The sequence below is a fragment of the Panthera onca genome, chromosome B3 (assembly GCF_046562875.1).
Source record: "Panthera onca isolate mPanOnc1 chromosome B3, mPanOnc1 haplotype 2, whole genome shotgun sequence".
Classification (NCBI taxonomy): domain Eukaryota; kingdom Metazoa; phylum Chordata; class Mammalia; order Carnivora; family Felidae; genus Panthera; species Panthera onca.
In genome coordinates, this window is record NC_138344.1 from 1,323,601 (window position 1) to 1,349,438 (window position 25,838).

At 50.4% G+C, this 25,838-nt stretch overlaps 1 protein-coding gene and 1 long non-coding RNA gene across 4 annotated transcripts; one reads left to right on the forward strand and one right to left on the reverse strand.

Moving 5' to 3' along the window:
- The first annotated feature begins 23 nt into the window (after window positions 1-23).
- Window positions 24-19,011, forward strand: LOC132668588 (uncharacterized). Of its 3 annotated transcripts, none has more exons than XR_009605649.3 (4): window positions 24-688; window positions 5,673-5,901; window positions 13,872-14,020; window positions 18,138-19,011. It is a non-coding gene; the product is annotated as an uncharacterized LOC132668588 (long non-coding RNA). The 3 variants fall into 3 exon arrangements; XR_009605650.3 differs by lacking the exon at window positions 13,872-14,020 and having other exon boundaries at window positions 61-423; window positions 577-688; XR_009605648.3 differs by lacking the exon at window positions 13,872-14,020 and having other exon boundaries at window positions 61-688.
- On the reverse strand, window positions 16,579-25,777 carry BCL2A1 (BCL2 related protein A1). Its single transcript, XM_060617497.3, has 2 exons — window positions 25,194-25,777; window positions 16,579-16,865 (listed from the first exon to the last, which is right to left on the reverse strand). The coding sequence occupies exons 1-2, from the start codon at window positions 25,608-25,610 to the stop codon at window positions 16,758-16,760; spliced, it is 525 nt and encodes a 174-aa protein (XP_060473480.1). The 5' UTR covers window positions 25,611-25,777; the 3' UTR covers window positions 16,579-16,757.
- Between the last annotated feature and the right edge of the window lie 61 nt (window positions 25,778-25,838).

Genomic DNA, 25,838 nt, shown 5'->3' on the forward strand with positions numbered 1-25,838 from the left:
AGCCCCGCCCCCAGCCCGCCTCCAGCCTCCCGCCCGTACCCGGGCTCTGCGCTGCCAAGGGGAGGGTCCGGGCTCGGCGGGGACCCGGGGGGTGGGGGTGGGGTCCGAGGTCTGCGGGGCACCGGGGTGAGGCTCCGAGCACGACGCAGTCCAAGGGAGGGTCCGGGCTCGGTGCAGCCCCCGGGACGGATCGGTGCAGCCCGGGGCGGGGGGCGGGGGGGTCTGGGCTCGCTGCGGGCTCCGGAGCAGGGTCGCTGGAGGGCGGCTGCTGTCCGGGCTCAGCGCGGCTCTGGGGAGGCGGCTCCTCCGCCCTCCTTGGCCGAGAGCGAGTGGCCGCGTGGCCCCGGCTGCCCGCGCGGCCCTGGCCCATCGTGGGCTCGGGGAGAGGGGCACAGTCAGACCCTAGCGCCAGCCTAGATTCCGGTGAGTGAACCTTGCGTCGCGAGGGGCTGTGTGGGGCCCGAAAAGAGCGCCCAGGCGGGCCGGTGAGAAGTACGCAGGATACGCAGTCCTGCTGGTTAAAGGGACAATTATTTGTTTGTTGGCAAAAGCATTTTACACCGTTTTCGTTTCCAGTGGGTCGGAGGAAGGCGGTTTATTACCGAGGGGTAGGACGGGCCGTTGATGCGTCGGCTGACTTTCCCACACCAGATCAGCGTGTTCACCTCTGGAGAACTCAGGGACCAGAGTAAGTTGCCCTATTCGCGACACGTTCAAGGTCCAGCAGTATTTTCACTGTGGGACGCCTGGTGCCCGCTCCTCCTGTGAAAGCGCTGTTCCTACAGGAGCAAACACGGAGGAGACGGAGACACCCGAGTTTTCTTTGCTCGCAGAGCGTTTACCAGCAGTGGGAAGCGAGAAGAGGGTAATTCAAGGGAGTAAGTAGGTGTGGAGAGAGACTCTTGCCCTCACACGTTGACATCAGAGGGCCCTTGAAAAGGTGACAGGGCTAATTTAACGGATAAAGACATTGAACTGTAAAATAATTGGAAGTGTAGAGAAATTTTAGTAAATTTTGTGTTAATCAACTTTACTAAAGTTCATCCAGAAAAACAAGCTTTCAAGAACAGCCAGAAAGGGGCCCCTGGGTGACTCTGAGTTAAGCATCCGGCTCTAGATCTCAGCTCAGGTCTTGATCTCAGGGTTGTGAGTTCAAGCCCCACATTGGGCTCTGTGCTAGGCATGAAGCCTACTTTTAAAAAATGAATAGAATAGAATAGAATAGAATAGAATAGAATAGAATAGAATAGCTAGGAAAACACTGAAAATGAAAGGCCCTTGGGGAACTGGACCTTCCAAACCTTGAAACATACTATAAAGCCTCTATAATTAAAACAGGAGGGTACTGCTGCTTAAACCCACAGTAGACCACACAACAGAAATGACCTGAAACCATATGGAAGTTTAGAGTATGGCAAAGATGATATCTCAAATCACTGGGGCAAGCATGATCTTAGTAAATGGTGCTAGAACAGCTGAACAGCCATTTTTTGAAAGATAAAATCATGTCCGTACCTCACACCATACATAAGAAAAACCACATGGATTAAGGACCAAGTGTGGAAACTGGGACTATACCAGTAGTAGAAGAAAAGGACAATTCGTCTTCAACCACCGTTTAGGGAAAGGCATCCTCGCTGTGACTCAAAATCCAAAGCCAATAAAAGAGAAGATTGAGACATAACTATATGACAGTTTCTTATAATTTTTCATAGCATAAAAAGCCATACACAAAATTAAAAGACAACTGACAAACTGAGAGAAGATCCTTGCAACATAAACCACAGACCAAGGGTTAATTTCTCTTAATTAAAAAAAAAAAAAAAAAAAAAAGTTTGGGTTACAGGGCAGTTAAACCAGAAAAACAAATAACAGGCACCCAGACTGGAAAGAAAGAAGTAAAACTGTCTCTGCATATGCCATGACCTCATATACCGACGTCCTAAGGGATCTAACTCGTTCGTTAGGACGAGTGAAGTGGAGCCCAGCAAAGTTGCAGGATACAAGACCAATATACAAGCACACCTCTTCCAGCCTGACACCCTTCATACTAGACGTGTTGCTGGCTCTTCCAGTTCTACAGCAGCTCCTAGCCTTTGGATTCAGATTGGGACCGTGGCTCTGGAGATTTTGGACTTGCTGACCTCCATAATCACACGAGTCAATCCTTTATCATAAATCATGTTATGAGTAGATATCTCCTGAGGGACCTGGGTGGCTTAGTCAGTTGAACGTCTGATTCTTGATTTCAGCTCAGCTCACGATCTCACAGTTCATGAGTTTGAGCCCCACATTGGGCTCTGTGCTGACAGCATGGAACCTGCTCGAGATTCTTTTTTCCCCCATCTCTCTGTCCCTCCCTGCTTGTGTTCTCTCTCTCTCAAAATAAATAAATAAACTAAAAACATTTTTTAAATAGATATCTTCTTTTGGTTCTGTTGTGCTACATATACAGCTGAACCTCAAACAACATGGGGATTAGGGGCACTGATCGCCACACAGTTGACTGTCTGAAAACTTAACTACTAATAGCCTACCATTGATGAAAGCTTTACGGATCATATGCACAGTTATGAACACCTAGTTTGTATGTTACATGTATTACATACTGAATTCTTACAATAAAGTAAGAGAAAAGAATTATTAAAATCATAAGAGAAAATACATTTATTGTACTGGACTGTATCAAAAAAAAATCCATGTGTAAGTGGACCCACACAGCTCATGCCTGTATTGTTTAATGGTCAACTATGTATTCATATATACAACGGGAGATAATATAAAGAGATGCATATGTATATTTCATGATGCATTTATTGTCAAGTATATATAATAGATTAGGTATATATAACAAGATATAAGGTATACATAATAAAAATATCTCTCTTATTGATTCACTTTCTCTAGAGAACCCTAAGATTTTTATAATAACATAAATAGTCTGAAATATAAAAAACAATTTCATTTGCAATAGTATCAAAAAAATATTTAGGAATAAATTTGACAAGTGTCAGAGTTTTGAAAACCATGTGACATTGTTGAAAGAAAACAAGTATAAGTTAAAGGACATCCCACGTTCATGAATTGGAAGGCTTAATATTGTTAAGATAGCACTGCTCCCCAAATTGATCTATAGAGTCAATGCAATATCTATCAGACTTGGTTTTTTTGCAGAAATCAATAAGCTGATTCTAAAATTCTTGTGAAAATGCAAGGAGTCCAGAATAATCAAAACAGTCTTGAAAAAAGTGAACATAGTTGGAAAACTCACACTACCCAACTTGAAAAGTTACTACAAAGCTACGGTAATCAAGACATTGTGGTCCTGGCATAAGGAAAGAAAGATAGGTAAATGACAGAATTCAGAGCCCAGAAATACACGTCCACATTTATGGTGAATTGATTGTCCTGAAAAAGAATGCCAAGATGATTGAACAGAGAAAGAATAGTCTATTCCCAGAAACATGGTGCTGGAATGTGGAAAACAAGGAAGTTGGGCTTTTACCTAACGCCACAATCAAAGTTTAACTCAAAGTAGATCAAAGGCCTAAAAGTAAGTGCTGAAACAAAACTCTTAGAAGAAAACATGGGCACAAACCTTTATCACTGTGGATTAGGCAGTGGTTTCTTAGTTTTGACACCAAACACACAAGCAACAAAAGAGAAGTAAATTGGACTTCATCCAAATTGAAAATATTAGTATGTCAAAAGCACATCATCAAGAAAATGAAAAAAATATAGATTGGGAGGACTAACAAATCATGTATATGATAAGGGAGTTGAATCCAGAATACATGAAGAACTCTTAACAGCTCATCAATAAAGATAATCTAATGTAAAAATGGGCAAAGACTTAAATAGACATTTCTCCACATAAGATTAATGTCTGATAAGCGCATGAAAAGATTTCAGCAGCATTAGTCATTAGAGAAATGCAAACAGAACAGAGAAGAGATACCATTTCACACCCACTAGGGGGGCTATAACCGAGAACGGAAGTGTTGGTGAGGGTGTGAAGAAAGGAACCCTCACAGTAACGGGAATATGAGACACGACAACACGGATGGACCTCAGTAAAAGGCCAGACACAAAAGGCCACACACTGTGTGATCCCATTTACATGAAATATCCACAACAGTCAAATCTACAGAGACAGCACGTAGATGAGTGTCTGCCTGGGGCTGCGAGGGAAGGAGGGCAGGGTTTCTTTTGGGGGCGATGACAATGTTCTAACATTAGATGGAGGTCATAGTTGCAAAACACTGTGAATGTGCTAAAACCAAATAGACTGGACGTTTTAAAAGGGTGAATTTAATGTCAATTACATGTCCTTAAAATAAAAAACAATATAAAAAAAAGTACGTACACATAATCTGCTCATTTCTGAAAGACAAAAAATGAAATAAACATAAACCAGAAACCAAGCTTGGGTACCTGTAGGGAATGGGTGAGGACGGTGGGGGAGAGGGGGGAGGGGATGTTCCTTTGATGACACCTGTCTGTGTAGCTCTGACCCTCCGAACCATGCTGACCACGTCTGCATACACACACGCACCCGTTCGTACAGCAGGAACAGTGCAAGCCGGCACACGGAAACTGAAGTGCATTGTACACGATTAACAATTACAACGAATGCTGGAGAAGAAAAGAACTAACTTAAGTAACTGTGGAAAACAGCATTTTGATTTTCTGTAAGACTAACGACAAAAATAGCTTCACACAAATATGGCCACTCTAGTTAAGACATTTGTTTTTCAAAGGGTTATAAATTAGTAATTGTGAAACTGCTTTATCTGTGTTCTAGAATTGAACAAAATAAGTAAACGCATTGTAGATGATGAGAGTCCCAGTTTCTCCCTATCCCGAAAAATAAGTAACAAATAAGGAATGAGGGAAGGTTGGAATGAACCTTGTTGTGTTGGGTTGGAATTGGAAGTGTCCATGTAAATTCGCGATTTTAAGTAGATACAGAAATGCATAGACACAGAAATAGAGATGTGGGTTAGATACATATGCTTATGTTTCCTAGTCCTGTTCCTGAGCAGACCTGGAAGCAATGACCCTCCATAGCAGTGAAATCTAGCATCCAGATCCTGGTTTCCAAATGTCATTGTCCAACAACAAAAAATAGGGCTTCCAGAGCTGAGGCAGGACCAAGGTGGACCTAGAAGATTTAGTGGTGCCACAGAGTAAGGGGGTGACCACAATGGAAGGGAGCAGGTCAGGAGGGGAGCCGGGACCCAAACGGGGGTTCCCAGTGGGCAAAGCTGGGACAGTTTGAGCAACAAAAAAATAGTCTTACTTTATAACCCATGGAATAACATAAATATCCGTAAGTGCCTCGTGATTGATAAGTGAATACTGCTCCATAACAACAACAAAACAAAGAGGCATAACCCCTTATCCTAGAGCTCTCATTAATAAATGTGAAAGGAACTATGGAAACGGAGAATCACCGTTAGGCAAACACTGCCCTTCTAATCAGCAGGCAAGGACCATTAACGGGCTTAAAACCAGTGGGCAAGAGAATAAGAAACCAAAAGAACATCTCTGTGGTCTTGAACCATCTCCCCACAAGACAGTACAGGTTAACATGTGACAAGAACATGTGGCCCCTCCGAGGACACACTGAAAGGACACAACTCCATTCACGTGGTATTTCCTCCCAACAGGAAAATCAGGAAAACCTCAATCATGAGAAAGACATCACACCCAAATTGAGAGACGTTCTAGCACACACCTGACTGGTGGTCTTCACGAGTCTCAAGGTCACGAAAGACCAAGAAAGACGGGATTGGAGGAGAGTGAGGAGACACAACAGGACAGTTCAATACAGTTGGCTCTCCTGGGTCAGCTTCGGGACCAGAGAACGGACGTTAATGGGAAAACTGGTGGATTCAGGTAAGGTTCGTACATTAGTTAATGGTGGGGTATCGGTGTGCGTTTCTCTCTTTGGATAATTGCCCATTACATTGACGATGTTGTTATTGGAAGTTGGACTCAGAGTGTATGGGAAGTCTATTTTTATGAATTTCCGTAAGATTAAAATTCAAAAGAAAAGGTAAAAAAGAAAAAAAAAAACTTGTTAAATAAGTAAACTTTGTGCAAGCCTGCGATGGGAGAGATCATCCTGTGAAAACAGTGGAAATTTTATTTGACCCAAGTGTAAGTCAACAAACATTACTAACCGCCTGTTGCATCAGGCCCTAACTGATCTCCCAGCGATCAAACTCTCCTCCCGCCTGGTCACAGCACTGCCAAACACGGCTTCCTCGGAAGGAAAACCTTCTCACCCCATCACTGTCCCTCTTGAAAATTCCTTCGGTGGGGGCGCCTGGGTGGCTCAGTCGGTTAAGCGGCCGACTTCAGCTCGGGTCACGATTTCGCGGTCCGCGAGTTCGAGCCCCGCGTCGGGCTCTGTGCTGACAGCTCAGAGCCTGGAGCCTGTTTCAGATTCTGTGTCTCCCTCTCTCTGACCCTCCCCCGTTCATGCTCTGTCTCTCTCTGTCTCAAAAATAAATAAACGTTAAAAAAAATTAAAAAAAAAAAAAAAAAGAAAATTCCTTCGGTGCACACCTGTCATGGGAACACAGCTCCTCTCAGCTACCTGGGCCACACCTGCACAGCCCTGAAGCTTCCCACTCCCTGGCTCAGCCTCCCTGGCTCAGCGGTTCATGCTTCTGGAGCCCCCCGGGGGCAGCTGAGTGCACAGTGGTCCTTTTTATTCACCAGAACTCACAACTCGCCCTAGGAAAGCACCATATGACTTTAGTGTTTTTAAGAAGAAATACTTTGAGAAGCCACTTGGGTGATAGAGTGAAAGCCAAAATAATAAAAAGACGGCTCCTACCTCACCTGTCTGCGTCAGATGGCCAGAGGACTTTATGTCGCTTCCCAGAGGGAAGGGGGGGGGGGGTCAGTAAGTCATATGGAAAGACAGGGTTGGGGAGCTCACACAGTTAGTTCCCCTCCCTGCATTTGAGGGGAGAGAGAGGGAGGAAAGTCCCTGGAAGCCACGGTGGGGGACAGGGAGGACTTTGGAAAACGAGTGTCTGAGAAGGGTTTTCTGGGTTGTGTGCTCTTGGACGGTTGGCGTAAACCCTCCCTCCCTGTCTCCCTGCCGAGTTATTCAGTGGTCCCTGTGGCACGGCCGTGCGGGTAGCTTCTCAGGGTTAATACAGGACTGCTTGGTCTGGGAGATGGCAGAACTGCCGTTGTAGCTGAAATAATACCACTAACCACGGCCAGTGCCTCCCGCGCCGCCTCTGGAACCTACCGTGTGAGGGCTCGACCTACCGAGTGTGACGGGGATATTACTGTGATGTTGCTACAGAACAGGAAACAGGTTTGGAGAGCATACGTGTCCTGCCCCGGCTCATGTACGTGGCAGAAACCAGTGCTACCCCCTCCTGTCCCAGCAGTGTCTGTCCCGGCGGTGTTCTGTCAGCCTGAGGCCGCGTGGACACTTGCCTGCATCCTCAGGGTCCAGCCCCAGACCCAGCACGGAGCAGGCGTTGGGTGGGCATGTGTTAGCAGAGGCTGGGTCACGAGCCAACTCAGTGGGAAGGCATTTGGTTGGTTCTGGTAAAATCCCAGCTGCTTATGGACGTCCAGGTCAGGAGAAAAGACCCCTCGTGTTCTTCAAACCATAGCTAGAGTACCAAACCATAGTTCAATAATTTCACAGGGGCACCTGGGGGCTCAGTCGGTTGGGCGTCCGACTTCGGCTCAGGTCATGATCTCGCGGCTCATGAGTTCGAGCCCCACGTTGGGCTCTGTGCTGACAGCTCAGAGCCTGGAACCCGCTTCGGATTCTGTGTCTCCCTCACTCTCTGCCCCTCCCCCGCACACTCTCTGTCTCTCTCTCTCTCTCTCTCTCTCTCTCAAAAATAAACATTAAAAAGAGACTTAAAAAAAGAATAATTTTACAAACTAGGGAATATCCAGAAAAGGGTGGCTCCCTCCACCCTAGGTAGTAGGTAGCCATTCTGGAAATTAAAAAGGAAAAGTCACATCAGCGGGGAAAACCCATTGACTCACCTCTGTGATGCCAAAGTGGTTACATACCTTCAGTTCAAGGAGTTGTGTGGAAACTGAGCAGGTGGGTGGGTAGGGGCAGGTGGAGGAAAGAGTGGCAGAAACGAGCAGAGTTTCCATCCTCTAAGGTGAGACAGGCATGGATTTACTGAAGCGCGTGGCCTCATTGCTGCATTTACAGACCTAACGCTTAATTCTCGTCAGCACCCCGGGTGCCATCCGCCTACCAAAACTTGCTGCTTTGAGCCGACCGCATCGGCACCACCTGGGACCTTGTCAGGCGGGCAGGGTCTCAGGCCGTCCCCAGAATCTGTATTTGTATTTTAACATGATCCCCAAGTGATTTGTATTCATAGAAACGTTCAGGAGACGCGACCACGGATTGGTGTATAAAGCACGTGTCAACTTGCAAGGACGTGAACGATCCCGCACACTCTAACGTGGTCAGCCTGCACAGATCAATCATCCCCTCCGTCTAGACAGGTCAGGAGGTGGCTGGTGATCCCCACATCCTCCCCCGGCACCCCGCCCCCGTCACAAGGAAGTGACCAAGTACCAAGGCTGAGTAAGCACTAACCAGGCGAGAGGGCGAGTGAGAACGGAGGTGGGGAAGGTGAGAGGGTCTTCTAGGAAGAGACAACCGTGTGTGCACGGGCCCGAAAGGGAAAAACCCCGTGACGTTTCGAGGAACTGAGAGATGGCAGGAAATTCTCCCCAGCAAAGAGCCGGGAGGAGAGAGGGGTGACATAAGGCTAGACGACACGGGGTTCTTTTGATTTGCCTCTGTGTGTTTCAGCGAACCTCTTTAAAGGTTAAGTTGACATAAAGGTTACAGTGGCAATAGAGAGAGCTCCCGTAAACCCTCCCGCGCCCTCCCAGAGGTAACGCCGGACACCCCGCGGGACCTTTGTCGAGACTGAGAAGCCAGCATGGGCGTGTTGCTGCTAACCAAACTCCACACTTCATCTGGGTCAGTTTTTCCACCGATGCCCGTGCTCTGTGCCAGGGTCCCGTCTGGGACCCTGTGTTTACCGACCGTGTCTTCACGGCTCATCTCGTCTGCCCCCACCCCTCACGCTTCCCTCGTTTTTTGATGACCTAGTCAGTTTTGGGGAGTCACTGGTCAGGGACTCTGTACATTGTCCCTCAAGTTGCGATTGACGTTTTCCCGGGGCCGTGGGCTTGGGGAAGAAGGCCACAGAGATTTCGTGCCCTTTTCATCAAGGTACCAAAGGTTCGTGCTATCGACACGGCTGGTCACTGGTGATGTCACCGGCGATCGCCTGGCCAGGCTCCTCCCTGGTACCTTTGTTTCTCCTTCCTACGCTCTGTTCTTTTTTTTTTTTTTTTTTTCTCTCAACGTTTTTTATTTATTTTTTTTGGGACAGAGAGAGACAGAGCATGAACGGGGGAGGGGCAGAGAGAGAGGGAGACACAGAATCGGAAACAGGCTCCGGGCTCCGCGCCGTCCGCCCAGAGCCCGACGCGGGGCTCGAACTCACGGACCGCGAGATCGTCGCGGGGCTCGAACTCACGGACCGCGAGACCGTGACCCGGCCGAAGTCGGCCGCTCCACCGACGGCGCCGCCCAGGCGCCCCTCCTACGCTCTGTTCTTGAGCGTGAGTCGAGCCCACACTCAAGTGAAGAGAAAGAACGGCCCCGGCTTTGGTGGCAGAATCTGAGTTCCTAGGAGCCACGAGAGGCCACTGGGCGACTTTAAGCAGAGGGGTGACGCTGCATTTACCTTTCAGATGAGTATGCTAGCTGCACTGAATCCACCAGAGGGGGCCCGCGATGGATTAGCGTCACATCCGCTGGAGCAGCGGTCTGCGTGGAAGTGAGGGTGGCTTGCATTAGTGTAGGAGGTAAGGAGCTAGAAGGACAGGCAAGCACGGATCGAGAGATATTTAAGAGGTAGAGTGGCCAGGACTTGGTTACTCTTTGGTTGGAGAACAGGAATGGAGGGCAAGGAAGGTTCAAGGATGACTCCCGGAAACCAGCTTCACGGCTTCAGCAGCTGGTTGAACATCGACGAGGCTGAAGACGAGAGGACACGGTCACCGGGCAGGCAGATCTCCGAGGGCTCCCTAGCGGAGGCAGCCCCAGGGCTCTGGGGGGCAGGGGTATGCTGTCGTCCAAACGCCCCTGCTGAACTCCGGAGGCATTGTTCTGCTGCGTGTCCGTGGCTACTCTGGCGGGCTCCGTACGCTGGGTAGCACCCGTTGACCATAAGAGAGCCTCGTCTACTTACGTAAAGCTTTGACCGTCTTCCTCGTTTACTCCACATCTTTGAGAATACGACAATTCAGCAGCCATACGCAGCGTCCCCATCAAGGACTCTGTGAACGTATATGTACACGCAACACGAGGGACGGTGTTGGTTGGATCTCCGCATCTCCAGAGCTCTCTGTGGGCTTGTGGGGGAGCCCCGTGATAGAGCCCTCGGCATCTGTGTGTCCCCAAGTCCCACCCTCGGGAGCCACAGGGCATCCAAGGCAGAAATCAGTAGACTGAGAAGAGCATGTCAGACTCCACCACGGGCAAGAGGGTGCCTGGCACAGCGGGGATGAACTCAGGCGGTTCGCGGGGCAGGCGGGCTGTGGAAGGCCACGGGCGCCATCGTAAGAATGTTCTAAGGATTTCGGCTTCTCCTCGGAGCGAGGTGGGAAGCACTGGAGAGTTTCGAGTGGAGAGGAACCATATGTCATCTTACACTTTCCTCTTTTTCTTTTTATTGAAGTCCAGTTAACACACAGTGTCACGTTAGTTTCAGGTGCGCAACAGACTGATTCGACTTCTCCATCGTTACAGGGCGTACCTACCATCTGTCACCGTGCAACACTGTTACAATGCCACTGACTATACTTTCCGCGCTGTACCTTTCGTCCTCATGGCTTATCCACTCAAGTTATCTTACATTGTTTTTTTAAACGTTTATTTAGGGGCGCCTGGGTGGCTCAGTCGGTTGAGCGTCCGACTTCGGCTCAGGTCGTGATCTCATGGTTCGTGGGTTCGAGCCCCGCGTCGGGCTCTGTGCTGACGGCTCAGAGCCTGGAGCCTGTTTCGGATTCTGTGTCTCCCTCTCTCTGACCCTCCCCCGTTCATGCTCTGTCTCTCCCTGTCTCAAAAATATAAATAAAGGTTAAAAAATTTTTTAAACAAATAAATGTTTGTTTATTTCTGACAAGGGAGACAGGGGCAGAGAGAGGGAGACACAGAATCCGAAGCAGGCTCCGGGCTGAGTTGTCAGCACAGAGCCCGACACGGGGCTCAAACCCAAGAACCATGAGATCATGACCGGAGCTGAAGTCAGACGCTTAATCGACCAGGCGCCCCTTTTTAAAAAAAAATTTTAATGTTTATTTATTTTGAGACGGGATGGGCTGAATGGGTGAGGGGCATTGAGGAGGGCACCTGTTGGGATGAGCGCTGGGTTCTGGTCCTGAAATCATTACTGCGCCGTACGCTAAGTAACTCGGATGCAAACTGTAAAAAATTAAATAAGTAGGTAAATAGCCACCCGTGGCTACCAGCCGTCCAGAAAGGGTTTATTGTCAGGTCCCACGGAGTCATGGAGATCTGCAAAAAGTTTCCGGATCCGAACCAGCCATGACCAGTTCGAGCCGGGGCAGGTCTCCAGGGAGGCCGCGCATGAACGGGTGAGGGGCGCAGACCAGGGAGATCAGGATACCCGCCTGGCTGTCGAAGACTGACGTCACCGTCGGTGGGGAAGCCAGCCCCACCCCGCTGGCATTTGCACACAGTTCCAGCCTGTGAGCTTGTGAGCTTGTGAGCCCGTGAGCGGGATGGGGAAGGAAGCAGGCATCTGGGTGGGGCCGAGGGGTCAGGGGGAAGTGGTGCAGAACGACGACGCCCCAGGGCGGTAAGGGTCCCGCCCAGGCCCCCGTGACCCCGTGCACCCAGGGACCTGCCCAGCCCCCACCCCGTGACCCCATGCACCGAGGGACCCGGGACCCGGCCACCCACCCCCATGACCCCGTGCACCCAGGGACCAGCCCATCCCCCCCGTGACCCCAAGGGACCCTTCGCCCCTGTGACCCCCTGCAAGGCGCAAGTTTCTTCCCGCTTCCCAGCCTGTTTCTAAGTGGGGATAGATAGTATCTAGTTTGGGGACCGCCTGACAATTAAAGGCCATCACTTCTCTGAAGTCCCTAGTGCGCCGGGAGCATACAAGAGGCGGCCGTTGCCCCGGGGCCGCGGGGAACACGGTGCCCGGCCTCGTGGGCCGCCCGTTCGGGAACCGATGCGCGTCCATCCGTGCGTTTTGTGAACAGTAGTCACTGAGCCTTCAGCGGGCTGTGAGCCAGACTCTGAGACGCGAAGGCGCGGTTCCTGCCCTCCCGGAGCTGGCTGTCTGGTGGGAAACACCGAACTGAAACTCGCACAGATGTGAGGCTCTGATGGGGACAGTGGTGTTTTCAGAGGCTGTAGGGGGAGCCCGGTGGGGAGGGCGTCCCTAAAGCGGCCACCTCTGAGCGGAAACCTGCAGGCCGGGTTAGCCTGGGCGGGACGAGGCAGAGGAGTGTCCTAAGCAGAGTCTGTGGCAGCAGGTGCTGGAAACAGGCCAGCGGAGCCACGGGAGCCACGGGCCACCACGGGGGGGGGGGTGGTAAGGCAGATGAAGGGAGGGCCCCATGCCCGCAGGCCTGGTGGTGTCCACGGGCTGTCATGCACACCGACAGATCCTTCTAAGTGACCGAGGCAAAAATAATAGTGCTTCGTGATTTTATTGGGACTTAAACTGGTATCTGGGGTCCTGCTTGTGTCTCTCCTTTTATTCTCCTGCGTTTGCACTGTTCACAATGAGCGTTCACCTTTTTCGGTTTTCTTCTTTTTTTCTTTTGCAAAAACCGGAGCTTTTTAACAATCAGCTACGTTATCATCTGCAGTAAAATGCACCTGTTTTAAGGGAGCGCCTCTGTGAATGCTGGACACGCTTCTCCCACCACAGCCAAGAGGCGGGGCATCCTCATCACCCCAGACAGAGCTTTCCCGGCCGGCTTCCCGCCCCACCCCCCCACCCCCCCCCCCCCCCCCCCCGGCCACAGGCCACCTCTCACTTGCTTTCTGCCACCGGACACATCACATTTGTCTTTTCCGGTCTCGCGTGGACAACACTAGACCCCACGTACACTTTCGTGACCGGCTTCTCTCGCTCAACGCGTGTTGAGGGTGGTTCATCCCGTGGCGCCAGCCCACACCTGATCGTGGCTGGGGCTCGTCCCTTGCGCGGGCGGGCTGCAATTTGTGGAACACGTGGGTTGTGTCCGGGACTCTCTGCCCTCGTGAATGCAGCTGCCGTGAATCGTGGGGACATGTTCGGGGGCTTTTGAGCGGAGACCCAGGAGCCCAGCTGCCGCGCCCCGGGTCAGCGCGGGTTTCGCTTTACAAGAACCTGCCACGCGGTTCAAGAACCGCCAGCAGCGCGCCAGGGCGTTCCCAAAGCCCGGTACCGGTGGTGGCCTTCGTGCGAGCCGTTCTGGAGGGTACGCCGAGGTCTCCCGTGGTTTCACCTTGCCCTTCCCTGGTGGCCAGTGGTGTCTCGCACCTTCTCCACGTGAACTGCCCGCCTGCCGTCTTCTGCCCATTTTTAAATTCAGTCGATGGTTGCGTTGTTCCTGAATTGTGTTTCGCACATTCTGGACACCAGTCCTTTGTCAGTTACCAGTGTGACACGTGTTACCGCCCACTCCGTGGCTTGCTGTTTTGAAGATCGGGTTTTGTTTTTTTCTTTTTTGACAGCTTCGAGACAGAATTCTAAATCATGTCTCTAGAGTATAATTTTTAGGTCCTTTTTTCTTTTCTGGCGCAGGCTTTTGTTGTTGTAGCTAAGAAATCTTGACCCCCTCCGAGGCTGTGATGATTTTCTCCGATGTCTCTTCCGGGATTTTTATGGCTTTAGCTTACTTTTCGGTCTACGACCTGTTCCACCTCCGTCTCTGTGTGCGGTGTTCGCTAAGGGTAAGCCCTCCCCCTGTTATCTTAGTAATAAAACACACAGAGCTGCACTTTGAAAGACCAGGTCACAAACCAAGCCAGAAATGTCACTGATTCCCCGGTGTTGCTCTGTTAACGAGATCGCTGTGGTATAAAGGTCAGGGTCTGTGGTCTCTTGTGCAAATGTATTCCAGCTGGCAGGACTCGGACACACACTTCTGTTATGTCCACTCGTGATGCTTCCTCCCTACACTTAGCTCTGATTCATGCCAACACACAGTAGAACCTCATGCACTGAGCAGGGGGCGGGGAGGCACCGAGGTGAAACGGGGTAGAAATGTTCCCATTCAGGGCAGACGCAAGGCCCAGGTACTTGGCTCTCAGATGGGCTTGGCTGAATACGCCAAAGTCACTTCTGCAAGAAACGTTTCCCTGCTGACCTGCCCCAGTGTCGTATCCCCAGTGTTAAGAATCACAGGGGACTCGGGGCGCCTGGGGGGCTCAGTCGGTTGAGCATCTCAGTTCAGCTCAGGTAGTGATCTCATGGTTTGTGGGTTTGAGCCCTGTGTCGGGCTCTGGGCTGACAGCTGGGAGCCTGGAGCCCGCTTCTGATTCTGTGTCTCCCTCCCTCTGCCCCTCCCCCGCTGGTGCTCTGTCTCTCTCTCTCTCTCTCTCAAAAATAAATAAACATAAAAGAATTAAAAAATTTAAACAAACATAAAAAATTAAATGAAACATAAAAAATTAAACATAAAAAATTAAATGAAACATAAAAAATTAAACAAAAATTAAAATAAACATTAAAAAATTAAAATAAACATTAAAAAATTAAACATTAAAAAACATTAAAAAATTAAACATAAAAGAATAAAAATAAGCATAAAAAAATTTTTAAAAAAAGAACCACAGGAGACTATTAACTACAGAAAACCAACTGACGGTCACCGGAGGAGAGGTGGGTGAAGGATAGGGGACAAGGGGGCGGGGATCAGGAAGTGCACTTACCAGGATGGGATGAGCTGATAGAAAGGCCAAGTCTAGGGGCGCCTGGGTGGCGCAGTCGGTTAAGCGTCCGACTTCAGCCAGGTCACGATCTCGCGGTCCGTGAGTTCGAGCCCCGCGTCAGGCTCTGGACTGATGGCTCGGAGCCTGGAGCCTGTTTCCGATTCTGTGTCTCCCTCTCTCTCTGCCCCTCCCCCGTTCATGCTCTGTCTCTCTCTGTCCCAAAAATAAATAAAAAACGTTGAAAAAAATAGAAATAAAAAAAAAAAAATAAAAAAAAAATAAAAAAAAAAGAAAGGCCAAGTCTACAGGTGTCTGGTTCTCTGCACCTTGCATCAGCCATGGGAAGCAGTAAGACTGGGGCGGTGAGAGCGTGCGTGCGTGTGAAATCTGTGTGCAGGTGTGCAGAGTAGACCCCTACTTTAAGAGTGATTTCTGGGGTGCCTGGGTGGCTCGGTCGGCTGAGCGTCCGACTTCGGCTCAGGTCATGATCTTGCAGTTCGTGGGTTCGAGCCCCGCGTTGGGCTCTGTGCCTGCAGCCTGCTTGGGATTCTGTGTCTCCCTCTCTCTCTGCCCCTCCCCTGCTCACACTCTGTCTCTCTCTTTCTCTCAAAAATAAATAAACATAAAAAAAATTTTGAAGGGTGATTTCTAAAGGGGTTTCTTCAAATCAGCCTTAAAAAAAAAAAAGAATCACAGAGGAAGCAAAGTGTGAATTAAGTGAAATCCCCTGTGGAAATGCACAGAGCCTGGGAGGGAGGCCCTGGTTTCTTTTTTTTTTTTTTTTTTTTTTAACATTTATTTATTTTTGAGACAGAGAGAGACAGAGCATGAACGGGGGAGGGTCAGAGAAAGGGAGACACAGAATCTGAAACAGGCTCCAGGCTCTGAGCTGTCAGCACAGAGCCCGACACGGGGCTCGAACTCACGGACCGCGAGATCATGACCTGAGCCGAAGTCGGCCGCCCAACCGACTGAGCCACCCAGGCGCCCCGGGAGGCCCTGGTTTCTTGATCAGATCCGTCAGCTACTTCCTCGGAAACTCGAGCCCCGAGGGCCAGAGGACACGGAGGAAGACTGGGAGGTTCTAGAACAGAGCCTGGCGCTCCTGAACTGCAGTCAAATTTACTGACCTCGGAATTGGAACTCAGGGTCTAGGAAAAGACACAGTTGTGTGATTTAGGACATTTGTTAAGAGGAAAGTTTGACAATGACTCAGCATGAGTCAGACCTAACTGTCTGCGTTCAGACTGCCCCGGAGCATCCTGGGTACCTCCCGCCGTGTCTGTCAACTCTGAGTGGTGGGCCAGGGAGCAGAGTCTGTGGGGAGGGCATCTGCGGAATCCCCTAAGTATCCAGGGTCACGGGGGCCACCGGGAGGCAGGATGTAGACCTCACCCCCACGCAGTCGGAGGAGCGACTTGGCGAATGACTTCTGGGTAACGGGCACCCCTTAAGAAAATCTGCCCCAGGGCAGAGGAGGCGCCCCCTTCCTGGCCCCCCACCCTCTTCCTTCAATCCCCGTCCCCTGCCTCCAGCTTTGCCCTTCTGCTCGACTCCCAGGCAGGACGCAAATTACGTACTGAGACAAATACGGTTTATTTATCAAAATGAGAACAAAATCCCCGTAACTCTGCAAGATCGAGTTACATCACCAGAGTCGTTTGTCCAGTGGAAGCGCGTGCCGGCAACACTTAGTGCAAGAGTCAAGACAGCCAGGCAGGTTTCACAATCCAGAGTGTTCTGTGCTTCTGGCCGCTCAGTAGTAGTTCTTCAGGAGAGACAATACCTTACAGATCTTTCCTGTAACTTCCAGAAAGGTCAGCCAGCCAGACTTGGGTTCGAACTTCCTTACAAAGCCGTTTTCCTGTTGGAGAATAAATTTCACATTTTAAAAATCAGGGGCGACAGTTTACTGGGATGGAGAGCAAAGGACCCCCGCTTAACAGGCAGCTCCTTGGTCACCTCTGTGCCCGCACTGGCGTCGCTCCGTCCACCGCATCACCGCCCCGCAGCCCTGCTCCGGGCCTCTCCGGGGCAGCGCTGACCAACAGAGGTACGGTGAGAGCCACAGAGGGAAGTTTAAGGTTCCACCGGCCACATCTTTTAATTTTTTATTTTATGTGTTTAAGTTTATTTCTTTATTTTAAGAGAGAGAGAGAGAGAGTGAGCAGGGGAAGGGCAGAGAGAGGGAGAGACAAAATGTCAGGCAGGTTCCGCACTGTCGGCACGGAGTCTGATGTGGGGCTCGAACCCACAGACAGCGAGATGGTGACCTGAGCCAAAATCAAGAGTGGGGCACTCAACAGACTGAGCCACTCAGGTGCCCCTAGCCACACTTTTCACTTTTTTAGTTAAAATGTCGGTTCATTTCAAATGTTTATTTATTTTTGAGAGAGAGAGAGAGACAGAGCACGAGCATGGGAGGGGCAGAGAGAGAGGGAGACACGGGATCAGAGGCAGGATCCAGGCTCTGAGCTGTCAGCACAGAGCACGACGTGGGGCTCAGACCCATGAACAGTGAGATCATGACTTGAGCCCAAGTCGGACGGTCAACTGACTGAGCCCCCCCAGACGCCCCACCCCTCCCCCGCCACATCTTTTAAAGTAAGAGAAAATACGTAAAATTAATTTTAAAAATAGATTTAATTTATCGAAAATACTATGACTTCAGTACGTAATCAGTATGAAAATGCTTGAGATATTTTATATCTTTTGTACCAAAACTTTGCAATTTGACATGCGTTTTGTACTCACAACCCATCTGCACTGAGACTAGCCACGTTGTGAGTGTTCACGGCCATCGGTGCCTCGTGGCTACCATACTGGACGCACAGCTCTGGAGGAAGGTCTCATTTTTTCCCCTCTTTTTCAACTGTCTGGTGTTGCGATGTGCATGTATGTTTGTAAGCGGTACTGTGCAGAGTCAGGAGGACCCACAATAAAGCCAGAGTCAGTCGGTGCCTCTGAGCCTGTGACAAGGTGGTTTCCCGAGCACGGCCAGCGCACAGACAGCGGTCAAGGGGATTTTCCATCCGAAGGATTGCCCAAGAAAACCAGGATTCATTCTCTTTTGGATCGGGGTTTTAAAACAACAGAGTGTGAAGGGCCCACTGTAATTTATGACCTATCATTACAGGGCATCCTTACGGCAAAACGCCTCTGAGATCGCCCAGCCTGACGCCCTCCGTTATCCTGACAAATGCGAAAAAAGTAAGCTACCTAAAGTTACCTGACTTCCTAGCGCCTGGGCCCGTACGGGAACGCCAACGCTGTTCTTTCGTTCTGCAAGTGTCCAAACAATCACCCAAAGGATTAGAAAATTGTCGGAATAATTGTTTTAAATGTTCGCCTAGTGAACATTTGCTCTGCCTCCGGCAGGTTCCAGGTCCTGGGGTGACAACCGCCTGCTAGCAGCTCGGAGCCCGGGTGACTCCACTTTGGGGCTGGAAGAGACCCGTCATCCGGCGCCCGGGGCCTCTTCCCGAGCACGGCCAGCGCACAGACGGCGGTCAAGGGGATTTTCCACCCGAAGGGTTGCCCAAGAAAGCCGGCTTCTGTCCCCACAGTGTCAAGTGCAGAGTCATGCCCAGCACACGCTGTCATGGCCTAACGCAGGGAACAGGCTGCTCCTTCTCTCCCCCTCCTCCCCCTCCGCCTTTGCACACGCACACGTTTCCCACGCGCCCTCACCGCCTCCCTTCCCAGGATCTTCGTGACCCTCAGCAACGAGGCACTCTCCAACGACCGCTTTTGCTAGGACAGTGGTCACTGTGTGGCACGTAGCATATCATCTGACATACACTCAACTTCTCAGCTAAAGAGCGTGAAAAAAAGGAGTAACTGACAAATCCAGCTAGAAGATTAGAGGTTGGGGCGCTTGGGTGGCTCAGTCGGTCGAATGTCTGACTTGGGCTCAGGTCACGATCTCACGGTTCGTGGGTTCGAGCCCCGCGTCGGGCTCTGTGCTGACAGCTCAGAGCCTGGAACCTGCCTCAGATTCTGTGTCTTCCTCTCTCTCTGCCCCTCCTCTACTCCTGCTCTGTCTCTCTATCAACAATAAATAAGCATTAAAAAAAAAAGATTAGAGGTTTTTTAGCCATAAAAAGCTAAAGTTAAAAGAAGGAGAGAATTCACAGTAGCTAAAACATGGAAGCAATGCCAGCACCCCTCAGCTGAGGAATGGGTCACCGAAACGTGGTCCATACATACACCAGAATACTACTCAGCCTTAAAAAGGAAGGACGTTCTGACACCTGCCACAACGTGGATGAACCTTCAGGACACGAGGCTCAGTGAGCTAAGCAAGTCACGAGAAGACAAATACTGTTTAACCCCATCTACACAAAGTGGTCACAATAGTCAAACCCATAAAGACAGAAAGTAGGGTGGTGGCTACCACGATCCGGGGTGGGGGGGTGCAGAGTCCTGGGGGTGGATCCTGGTGATGTCCCACAACAGCACGACTATTTAATACTGTTGATGTGCACGCTTAGAAATGGTTAAGCCCGTACCTTTTACGTTACGTGTATTTTAACAGAATAATAATAATAATAATAAAAAAAAAACAGAAAAGAACTGACCAGGAAAATATTTACATTTATCATGAAAGGGCTCATTCAAGGGTAAGAGACTCATCATCGAGCCCCTAAGAGTTGAGAAGACAAGGGCTGTTGAAAGCAGAAAACACAAATCACGCACAAGGGTGTGGGGGAAAATTCAACATCACCGGCAGTTAAAGAATTCACATTGTAATACGGTCTTACTGATTTTTAGACCTGTTAAGTTGACCTTGTTATTTTGAGTCTTGTGAAATCCCCTAAATTATTTTTACTGGTCCTGCCCCCTGGCTGGTGGGGTTGTTGGGTCGTCCCTCCATTGATAGAGCGCTTTCGGGAGGCAGTATGCATTCTGGGAGCAGTGCGATGGGCCATCCATCATTAGACACCGATCAAGAGGCGGCCTGCTCAGCGATGGGGCGGAAAACCCACCCGGGGCCAGTCTTGAAGCATTATTTCCAAGAAGGAAGACAACCCAAATGTCTAACGATTCGGAACTGGTAAAGTAATTGTGACGCATAAAATTGGGATATTCTGTAGACGTTACAAGTGTTGGCGTGCAATACATTAGGCAGGTGATCTCAAAGGAGAAAACTCACGTTCCTCAATCGTCATTGCACAGGACACGCGCACGCAGATGGTTACAGTGGCAGGAGAGACGTTTCCTCTTTCAAAAACATATTTCCAGTGACACTATTTGTATCTTAAAACCATTGTATGAAACTAGAGAAACAGGGATTCGATATCTTGTCCGTAATGTGGGAATAAAGAAGGAGCGCACAGATCTGGTTCTTTCCAGGAATAGTTCATTAGGTTCGGGTACCGTGGCTTCAGAAAAGCCTAAGCCGTAAAATAACGTCCTGCATCAATAATGCAAAGAAACCCAGATCCTCAGGATGTTTGACATCTAGGAAGACACCAACGTGATCCCCGCGTTTCCCTGGCGATTATTCACTACGTGTACTCATCCGACAAACGTTTACTGAGCTTCGGCCACATGCCAGGTGCTGTCTGAAACAAACTGGTGAACTAAACACGCAGGACCCCTGGCCTCACGAAGCTTGAGTTCTGGTCACAGAGAAAGACAAGGAACAGATAAGCAGTTACGAGGGAGTCAAGCAGGGTACAGGATAGAGCGGTGGTGGTGCCGTCAGAGACGGGACGGCTAGGGAAGACTCCCCGAGGAGGGCAACCGTGGCACGGACCCCTGGGAAGGGCAGCGGGGCCGATGCAGACCCCTGGTGATTCCAGGCAGCGGCCACAGCAAGTGCAAAGGCCCTGAGGGCGGAGTGTGATTGGCTTATCCAGGGAGGCTGGAGCTATGAAGCAAAGGAAAGACTCACAGGAGGTGGGGTTGGTTGGGGATTTAGGGCCAGACCAGGTAGGGCTCTGACTACAGCAGTCAGGACGTTTATTGTATTTTTGCTCCCGGGCGAAGGGGCGTTTGGGAGGGTTCCGATTAGGCCAGGACACGAGAGAATTCACGTCGTTCAGAGATCACTCTGGCTGCCGTGTGGGGAACAGACTGTAGCAGGGCAAGGATGGAAACCGTAAGAGGTTACGGCCGGCGTCAGACGAAGGAGGACGCGTCCCGGGTGGGCTGGGTGCATGACCGACCGACAGGACTGGCTCGTGCCCCGGACGTAGGGTGTGAGGGAGAGGGGTGGAGAGGGACGCCCCAGGTAGAGCGCGTTCCCGAAGGGCCCAAGGTGTGGGGGAGAGGGGCTAGAATTCCGTCTTTCTTTTCATTCAATGACTTTCAATCTCAAGTCAAAATTGGAGAGAAATATCAGGAGAACTTGGCCCCCAAATCTAACGAAGCAGAGGATGTGAGAGACTCAGGGAGGTTCTGTCCCCTCGCTGCTTGTGCTTCACACTTCGGAAACGCCTCTGCCAGCCGGGCACCCAGCCACGCGGGCACAAGTCTCTGTGTGTCCTTCTGTTTGGTGCACAAAGACCGTCCTTTAGAGCAGGAAGATCATAAACAGCCGTAACCAAGCAAACAAAAACGGCTCGTCTCGCCCCTTCTGACTCTTGTGGTTGCTTGGGAAGTACCAGTGCTGACTGTGCGTCCCCGTCTTGAAAGGGGCTTTCTTTCCGTGTTAGGGTGGTTTTCCGAATTACATAGTGAAGCCTCTTGAAATCTCCCGTGTGCCCTTCACAGCTGGTCCTAGCGATACGCTGCTCTTACCTTTTCCCTTCAGGGCATCTGGTTTAGATGGCGACTAATATCTAACCCTGGCTGGTATAACTTGGGAGGACCGAACCTGGTTAATCGGGGAAGTTTGACAATATTACCGCTAACAATAACCCTACACTTGTACTGAGTCTTATGCCAGGCGCTTCGTGTGTAACACTAACTGATTTAATCGTCACGCCGGGTCCTGGGAGGAGGAAGCATTATTCTCCCCGTTCAGCAGACAAGGAAACAAGGTTCCGAGTAGTAGCCTGTGGACGTCCCACGGGCACTGAATGACCCCAGAAGCCAGCCCAGGACCGTGTGACCCACAGTCGGTGCTCATAGTATCCAAGCGGCCGACATACTGCCTTCCTGACCCAAAAGTTTTCATGACGTGTCTGATCGTACTTGTGAAGTACTTAGATCACAGTAGTTCTCTGGTTGTGCGCTAACTGACCTTCTCATCTTTTGTGATGCACGCGCATTTCTCATTTGGAGCCGGTGACAAGCTTTCCGGACGGTCACATCTGACCGATTTTCACGGATCGGGAAATCTCGACTGCAGAGCAGCCATCTGCCCCGAGATGAACCCTCACGAGTACGTTTACTTGTGTCAGCCCGCCGTGCTAACGTGTTCGGACTCAAATCCTGACTCCTTCACGCGACCCGTGTCTCGTGTGGGCCGAAAAGGAGCGCGCTGTCAGGAGCGCGTCCGTCACGTCTACGAGCGAAGCCGTCCAGGTGTGAAAGTCCGGGGCTTCAAGCCTACCTACACCCAACGACCCCGTGAAGGCTGAGTGTGTGCGTGGGCACGCGTGTGTATGTGTACGTCCACTCGGGAAGGCTTCATCCTGCCGCGCGCACACTTACACCAGGCCACCCCCTGAAAGATGAGTCCGCTTCCGGAAACTCTCAGAGACCATCCCATCGCCCGGCCAAGGGCTCCACGAGCTCATAAAACACTGCTAAGTCGTTAGATTTCGAGTAACGTTCATCACAACGTGTATGCTGCAGATACCATGTGGGGCACCAGGACACAGTTGGAGCCCGCAGAGAGCTGCGAACTGAATTCGTCTGCACCAGAGGAGTTTTGCTTTCACTGGAAACCTCCGTGGTACGGTGGGAATTTCCACCTGTCGCCCACAGCTGAGAGGAAGAGAGCAAGACCCACCCCGCCCCCCGCCCCCGCCATGCTTCATCCAGCCCCGAGTCAGTCTGAGTTGGTGGGGGGACCAAGTGCGGGATGCCCCATCATGACACCGGAAAGCCTTAAACAAGATGCAGGGGACATCCCGTAAAATGTGACTGCATCAAAATTTAGAACATTTGTAATAACCAGGGGCACCTGGCCGGCTCAGTCGGTGGAGCGTGTGACTCTTGATCTCGGGGTTGTGAGTTCGAGCCCCACGTTGGGTGTAGAGATTACTTAAAAATACAATCGTTAAAAAATAAATACATAAAAAATAAAAATAAAATATAATAACCAAAGACAGCTATAATTTTCTTTAGAGAGAGAGAGAGGGCACAGGTGAGGGGCAGAGAAGACAGAGAGAATCCCAGGAGGGGCAGAGAAAGAGAGAGAGAGAAAGAGAGAGAGAGAGAGAGAGGGGATGAGTGGGAGAGGGGCAGAGAGAGAGGGAGACACAGAATCTGAAGCAGGCTCCAGGCTCCGAGCTGTCAGCACAGAGCCTGACGTGGGGCTCGAACTCACGAACAGTGAGGTTATGCCCAGAGCTGAAGTCGGTTGCTTAACCAACTGAGCCACCCAGGTGTCCCTGATTACATTTTCTTAACCCAGTGGATTGGGGAAATTAGGACAGGCTGCCGCGACCGAACACTGGTCAGCTGGTTGGGGGGGGCCTTAGCAGAGCCCCCCTGGAGGGCAAGGATCAAGTACGTCAAAAAAATGCACATGTACCAGGACCCGGCAATTTGATATTCCACAAGGGAGTGCACGGATAGAGATTCTGTGATGTATTGTTGTGATCGCAAACTGGAAATAACTGAAATATCCATCAGCCAGAGATGGCCAGACGTTCAACAGCGTTTACATACAACAGCATAGATGTAGGGCTCTTTTTTTTTTCTGTAGTATTCTTTAAAATAATATTTTAAAGGCCCTTGGGTGAAAAATAAACCCAGAATAAGTACCACGTAGTATTTATATGTATAAAAATTTTTTACAAAAAAGTAGTGTGTATATTTTCTATAGAGTTATTCAATAGGCAAGATTTGCGTGGAAAATAATTGCTAAGAATGCATATCTCCCCTCTGGGGAGAGGAGAGGGCTAGGACTGGGGGTTGGAAAGAGGATCCATGGAGCCGTAAGTAGTTTCAAAAAGTCAGTTGTTAAGGAGCACCTGAGTGGCTCAGTCAGTTAAGCGTCCGACTTCGGCTCAGGTCCTGATCTCACGGTGTGTGGGTTCGAGCCCCGTGTCGGGCTCTGTGCTGACAGCCCCGAGCCTGGAGCCTGCTTCGGATTCTGTGTTTCCCTCTCTCTGTGCCCGTCCTCTGCTTGTTCCCTCTCTCTGTCTCTCTTTCTCTCTCTCAAAAATAAATAAACATTTAAAAAATAAAGTTTAAAAAATAAGTCAGTGTTAAGGGTACTGGGGTAGAAAGACAAGCATGAACATCCAGCCGTGGAAAGCCCCTTATCAGTGCCTTCTAACAGAGCCCCTCCACCCCCCAGTCTGGGCTTTCTGAGGCTTGATAATAAAGTGAATTGTTACTTGGAAATTCTTCTATGAAGCTTCTTGCTGGTGGTATAGCACGTTATTATTATTATTTTTAGTCAATAGGCTTTAACAGCCAGAATTTGTCATGTTGGAAAATTGAGAAAAAAAAAAAGAAAAGAAAATCAGTTTGTAAACAATGAACTTGCAAAAATGTACCCGTCTTTTGCAAAATAGTAAATACCCAAGTATAACAGCATCTGATACCACCTCCTTCTGTACTAATTCTACGTTGTCATGACAGCCTGGCCACAGCTAAGTCCTCCGCTGGGCACTGTGCCTCTGACAGGTGCCCTGGGGAGACGCTCTCGTGCTCCCAAATCTTACCCCCACTCGTAAGGCCTTTAGGAGTCAAAACTGGAACCGCATGTGTTTTCCAGCTAGAGAGTTCTAGGATTCACTGGAAATGAGCCAGAAATGTCTTCTCATTATAAAATGAGAAACTTCAGGGGCACCTGGGCGGCCCAGTCAGTTAGGCGTCCACCTTTCATGAGATCGAGCCCCGAGCGGGGCTCTGACAGCACAGAGCCTGCTTGGGATTCTGTCTCTTCTTCTCTCTCTGCCCCCCCCCCCCCAACCAAAATAAATAAACAAGCTTTTTAATAAAAACGAGAACCTTTAAAAATAAACCACCTGAAGAAAACAGTTTTTTTTTTTAACTGGGGAGAAACTGTCAATTCCTAGTTCAGAGGTAAGAACAACGAGAAATATCCCACGGCACATACCCAGCCTCCGTTTTGCCGGATCCATTCTCCCGTGTGTTTCGTGATGAACTCGGCAACGAAGTAGGAAACCTTGAACGCATCCGCGTCTGGGACGATCCGCTCCTGGAGAAGCTTCTTGATGAGGATGCCCTCAAACGCAAATATAGTCACAATCCTGCCCCAGTTGATGATGCCGTCTTCAAATTCCTTCTCCATCACTTGGTGGAACATCGTCCTGGCCGTGTCTACCGACCCCACGTGGAACTTGTCCAGGCACGGCTTCAGCTGCTTCTCGACCTCCCCCTGGACCGAGAAGGCCACGTCTTGTAGCACTTGGGATACTCTGCTTGGGTGGCACCCGGGCTGGGGCCCCTGCAGAACGTGCTTCGTATAGTCCCGGGCCAGCGTGAGAACGTACCCAAACTCGCCGTCCGCCATCCTCTGCCCGCTGCGCAGCCCCGTCTGGAGCCTGCTCTCGGGGAGGCGGCGAGGTGACGGCAGGTGAAGGCTCGCGGCCCCCGGCGGGGTGTGACGCACGGCGACGCGTGGAGGCTGGGGAAATTTCCTTTTGCATCACCGGGCGGTATCCTTCCTCCCAGTCACTCGGCCTGGGCCGGGTGTGAAAGAGAAAGTTGACAGCGTGAAGCAGGAAAACGGTTCGGCGAG